The following is a 6216-nucleotide window of genomic DNA, read 5'->3' as shown; positions in this document are numbered from 1 at the left end:
ATAATGTAAACGGAATCTCTATAAGAGTGAACTTCGGGTTTGTAGGACGACAGATATACTTTTCTATAGTTGCTTTAGGCAACAACTATGTACAATTACTGGCATTGCATGCGTTATAGTATCTAATAAAACAATCTTATGGTTTGGAACCACAGAATTTGAACAAATGTTCATAGCTTTCAGTGCTACATCTACATTTTATCTTTGTAAAAAAATCTCTTGTAATTTCAATATTCCTTAGCCTCTAAGAAAATGTGATAACTGTAGGTTGAATGGCGCGTGAACGGTAATGGGTGATGCTGATGTTAACTCCAAAGAGGACAATTGAGGGAAATGTTTCAAGATATGTTGCCATCTAAGTGTTGTTTGGAATGTCGTAATGTTTGTCTCATTCGTTCGACAGTCGAACTAGTGAGAATAAGTCTCACAGTGGAGTTACGTGATTGCTTTGACTTCGGCAACCGTGCGCTGCAGTGTTTTTTAATTCTGGAATGTTCTGTACACCCCTTACAACGTCTACCTAATCTTCTATCGTATGGGTTATAAGGTGGATTCAACCCAACCCTGGTGTCAGGATTATTATTGAGTTGCAGCAGAATTACCTATGCACAATTTTGAAATTAAAATATTTACATGCAGTAATAAATGAAATGTTTAATTCTCAATAGGTCGACGTTGGAACTAATGAGAACAAACGGTCGTGTAAATTGCAACAAAAATAATTTGCTACGCCGTTACTTCTTGGCAGCAACAGAATAGCACTTAAATGTCTGCTGCATTATAAAATTGTATTTTCTAGTTGTGTAAAATTTGCATTTGCTCGTGTCATACATACCTCTACTTGTAAAAAATGGTCGCAATGAAGTTGTATTAAAAGTCTTTTTGTGAAGAAGCCAAAGTCTTCTTGTTGTTTGTAATAAATAGTCGTAGTTAGGTTTTGTAAGTGACGACTTGAGTCAAGTAAGAGGCGCTTGAGAATACAAATGTCTTGTATAGTATAAAAAAATAAATAGTTAAAACAGAATGGTTTATTTACTGTTTTACTTTATTTCGTTACCTACCCTCTACGTACAACTTAAAAATTAGAAAAAAAAAACGACATTTTATAATATGATAGGAGTATATTTCGAAAGCTACATTTATTAATTGTTCAGATAAACGACATATATTCAATCATAGTACACTAGGTGACTAGCATACCTACATGCTTTATATATACGCCTTATAAAGATCAGGAGCCGTAGCATACAGCCCGCATATCGCGTGGGAGGCGAAGTTTGCAAAGTAATGGCTCATTATCGCGTCTCGTGCGACATACGGGCGGCACGCAACGGGCAGATTACATTTATAATATTTTAATTTAGATGGCAAGAATTCATTAAATGCAAAGTTTAAACGACAATGTGCTTAAAAGGACAACAGTAAATATATCGGATCCTTACCAACAATATTAAGTACAAAAGTACGAACTTACCTCCTAAATTATAAACGTGTATATTAACGAACTTGTAAAATAATACAACCGACAAATTCTTATTAGCTTCTATAGTAACTACATGGCACAATTTACAATAAACAAGTGCAGATATTTTATACAAGTATATAGTAAGTCCTATAATACAATCACATCTTAAAGTAATACTGCATTTATGTCGCTAGAGATACGTGAATGGTGAGAGCTACACAGCCTTTTATTAATAGTACACATTTAAATGCATTAGGAATGTTTAGTGTAATATTCAATAATTATACAATGCTACCTTTATACAGAAACAACTCTAGCATATACACTATAATTATTAGGCTTATACGTGACAAGCATGCTGCTGATATAAAGCACGCGCGATACGATACAATTAGTTAATTCATTTATCGCGTGGCTAATACGGTCGACTCATCTATTGCGTTGCGTGTGGTATACATATATATATCATGTTACGGGGCAGATTTATAAAACTGCTTTACTCTTGTACATAAACTAAGTCTAGTCTCTTTACATCGAGACGTAAAGTTCGTCGGGTCTTTCTCTACTTCAAGTGGTATAGATAAAGTGGGAAAGAAGTTATAGTAATTTACATACTGATAATTATGTATAAGATGACAACATTCACAATATTAGTCATTGTTTACCGTGGCTTAGGCTGAAATGTAATAGTATACAGGGTGTTAGTGACATCGTAACGAATACTCAGAGGGATGATTCAGACCATGATTCTGAGTTAATATCAAGTGGAATTTTCCGTCGCAAAATTCATGTTATTTTTTTAGTTTTTTTTTAATTATTTTCAATTCTATACTTTTGCGATGGAAAATTCCACTTGATATTAACTCAGAATAATCAGCTGAATAATCCCTCTCAGTATTCGTTACGATGTCATTTACACCCCATACAAGTACATACAGTAGCCATACAAGTATGTATGGGTGTTAGTGACCATGATTCTGAGTCGATATCAAGTGGAATTTCCTGTCTGAGAAGTCATGAAAATTTTAGAACTTATTTAAATTATTTTCCGTTCCATACTTTTGCGACGGAAAATTCCACTTGATATCAACTCAGAATCATGGCCTGAATCATCCCTCAAAGTTTTTGTTACGATGTCACTAACACCCTGTATACACCGACATGTTTGTCCCATGACGCCCCATGTGATCGGGGACGAACTTATTGCCATTAACCAGGCATAAAATCCTGGAAACCTCGTGATTAGTTATTGTGTCCTTTTCTATTCCTTAATAGATTAGGAAACAACACTATTCAGTCACAATAGGGACTAATAAGTGTGTAAGTTACTTCTTAGTTATTCCATTATGCTTTTGACTGTACTATACCAAACCCGACGTAAAGTTTGAAGACTCGTTGTAACAATAGTCGGCGTAAGGTGAAACTTTTCATTATTGCAATTTTTTTTACAATATTTCATAGGCCATTGAGAATTATGGGGTGAAATACTTACATAGCTCTTGGGATAGGCCGAAACAGGCGAGGATTACACAGTTTATATGTTTATACATTAGAACATAGGCAGCCGTTAGGCGCGACGCGACTCAATACATATAGTGGACATCGTAATAAATTTATCGATGTAGATAAGACTTGCTTGCTGCCCCTAATGCGTCTATAGGTTGAAGCCCATGTTGTGACGCGCCTGGCATACTACGGCTGCATATTTACACTTTGTTTTAAAAATTGCGATGCACGCCTGGTAGCGCTCAAACTATTAGACCTGATTCACAAGCGCCTACCATGTTAACGCTACACTTTTCAAACTATTAGGCCAGATTCACAAATTAGGCTATATTTCTTTTTATACTCTTGCTTACACAACCTTGGAGCTAGTTGATTTCCCTGGAGAGGTCCTGTATGCGTCTCGCGTTGCACTCGCGACAGTAGAGGTGGTCGTCAAGCGGGTAGCAGCCGCGGCCCTCTTGCCGCGAGCACAGCGACGCGCCGCAGTCCTCGCAGGCGTAGCATGCGATGTGGAAGCTCTTGTCCAGCGCCACGATACGTACCGTCTCCTCGGCCCCGCCTTCTGGCACGATCGGCTCGTGGCAGCGCGCGCATCGGGGGGCGTATCTACACAGACAGAAGACCATAAAATATGGTTCAAGAGAGTGGAGTTTCGTGGTCTTTGTCTACTCTAGCGGGAAATAGGTGTAAACTTATGTATGTATAAAATAAAATAAGTATTCGTCAAATTAACACATTCACTGTGTATGAGGCAATAAATTTGAAACTCGAACTTGCATGTCCCATATGTGGGGCATTTTTTCTTGCCATAGTGTTTCTATGTATAATCAAAGAGCAAAAGTGCAGTCACTGAGCCCAGCGAATTATTTGTAAACAGTAGTGAAATTATGAACTATTAGTTGTCATAATTAAAAAATATATGTTTTTGTAGGTTTTTTGGTCTATTACAGAAACAACATGTAATCAGGAGGTCTTAAGTGCAACCAGTTAATTTATTACTTTGCAAGAAACTGACTGGACTTTTGCACCTTATTGTACATAAATTCCAATGTGTTTATTAAAAATAACATTGCACAATGAATGTGTTAAGTCTGTGTGGGAGGGATTCCAAATAAGACTTAAAAGGCTGACAAGTTTTTTTAGTTATAACTTTTTTCCTTATCGTGCATTTTATCATATCTCTTATGTGTCTCACCTCCGAACCAACAGCCTCTCATCTTCCACTGGATCGGTTCCAACCAATAAAATATTTTGTCTTTTGTTTTTTTAATAACAAACCCTCACCTTTTATGAAAGTCTTCAATGCAGTGTATGCGGTTCACAGCATCTACAGTAAAGGGTATGCCGTCTAAACTCTTCTGGCAAACGACACAGGTGAAGCACCGTGGGTGGTAAGGTTTGCCTGTGGCTCGTAGGATCCGGTCTAGGATGGGAGAGTTGCACACACAGCACTTTTCTAGTGTGTCTAAGTAGTCACGCTCGCATAATGCGCGCCCTTGCACTGCATAGAAAGGTCGGCCCTGGAAAATTTGTATAAATAAATTAATGTTTTTATGTAGAGAAATATATCATCCCATAGTAAAGATACTATTTTTTATAACAAAAAATATTGTTGATTTGATGCAAATAAAAATGTATAACTACCTACAACATACTATTTTATTTATAAATATTGAGATCATTAATTGTAGTAAGAATAACAATAAAATAAATTTATTGCCAGTAATAGTTTATATTTTTCTATAAGAACTAGGTAATTATGAATATTATTTTATTATGAATATGGGCAAAAAGAAATAACTCATGTGATGGAACCATGCTCTCACAATTCAGTGCTAGTTTTCAGTCATTTCCTCTTCCTGGGATAATGTAGTAAACCAAATGTGTGTCAGTAGATATATATTATTAAATGTACCTGTAAGTTGATCCCACAATGCTGGCAGCAGAAACATTTAATGTGATAGATTCTCTCCATGGCAGTGCATCCTGTTGTCTCCCCCATGATCTTCTCCCCACAATGATAGCAGTTGCCACAGTACAGCTCATCGTCAGGCTCTGGTGTAGGTTCCGTTGTTGGCCCAACATAACCACTATATAACGAGGTACCAGACAGTTGACTACATGGTCTAGGGTTTATTGGCTCATACAACGACTCATATGTGGAGGAAGTCTGAGATCCACCATAAGTGGAGAAGTCTTGCGCGTTGATAGACGCCGAGGAAGGCGGGTACGCCGACCCCGGCCGCCGGAGTTCGCTGTAGTTAGACTGCGCGCCCAAATCACTGATTCTAGAAACTTCAGACCGTGTGTCCCTGTCGTAAATACCCTCAGCGACGTGACGCTGGATCGGTATGTTGGAATAAACGTGGTTAGTACCTCCCGGAGGCAGTAAGTTACTGTATAAAAGCACATCGCCACTCCGCACTCGCGCCGTGTTCCGCACTATACAACTTTTTACTGGCACCAAATTTGAGTATGTAGAACTCGCTTTACTCCCGTACTCCAGCCGCGATGAGTACGAGGGCTCGCACGCAGACTTCACAGTGTAACTCTGAGGTATTTGAGGCAGTGGAGCTTTATTTTTCTTGGGCGGAATAGAAGGTTTCATCTTTGCTGCATTAATATCATCTTGCAATTTGGCATCCAATTCGTTTGCGTAGATACGCAGATCGGCCAGTTGCTTATCGAGAGTGTTCATTTTCACAGGTTTTTAGTCAAAAACTCACTCTAAGGTTTTAATTTTATTCATAAATCAAAGAAAATCGTTACTCGCTAATTACCTTGTTTGATGCAAAAATGACAGATGAGATGATGGGCGGCGCCGCGTTTCGCTATACAAAAATAAACAACACTGAAAAAAAATATGATAGCGTTTCGTTTCATTTTTAGTACAGTCGGAAACAAAATTGACTTTTACAATCAATTATTTGTATACAACACATGGTTTTCGATCTGATTTAAATTTCGATTTTTTTTTACTTTCTGCTAATCTACTGCTAGATATAAAACTCTAAATGATTGCAACATCCATAGATAGTGCGCCATCACCTCTTCTTATTCAATTAGTTATAATAAGTAAATAATAATAATAAAGTGAGAAACATTAAACTCTGTTATTTTGTTTGAAGAATAATTGCTTGTTAACTTTGTTAGTGTAAGCCAATTTCAGGTTTATTGCTACAATCAAAAGTTTATGGCTGGCTTTTTTGTACTAATTGATTAAAAAACTGAAATGCAGTGCATAT

General features: G+C 37.3%; 1 protein-coding gene across 1 annotated transcript; it reads right to left on the bottom strand.

Annotated features, from left to right (window-relative positions):
- Positions 1-1101: 1101 nt before the first annotated feature.
- LOC126371278 (lipoma-preferred partner-like) lies at positions 1102-6191 on the bottom strand. Its single transcript, XM_050016566.1, has 3 exons — positions 4887-6191; positions 4256-4491; positions 1102-3577 (listed from the first exon to the last, which is right to left on the bottom strand). Exons 1-3 carry the CDS (start codon positions 5667-5669, stop codon positions 3337-3339), a joined length of 1260 nt encoding a protein of 419 aa, XP_049872523.1. The 5' UTR covers positions 5670-6191; the 3' UTR covers positions 1102-3336.
- Between the last annotated feature and the right edge of the window lie 25 nt (positions 6192-6216).

Source organism: Pectinophora gossypiella, chromosome 12 (assembly GCF_024362695.1).
Source record: "Pectinophora gossypiella chromosome 12, ilPecGoss1.1, whole genome shotgun sequence".
Classification (NCBI taxonomy): Eukaryota; Metazoa; Arthropoda; class Insecta; order Lepidoptera; family Gelechiidae; genus Pectinophora; species Pectinophora gossypiella.
This window is presented reverse-complemented; position numbering and strand designations above follow the sequence as displayed.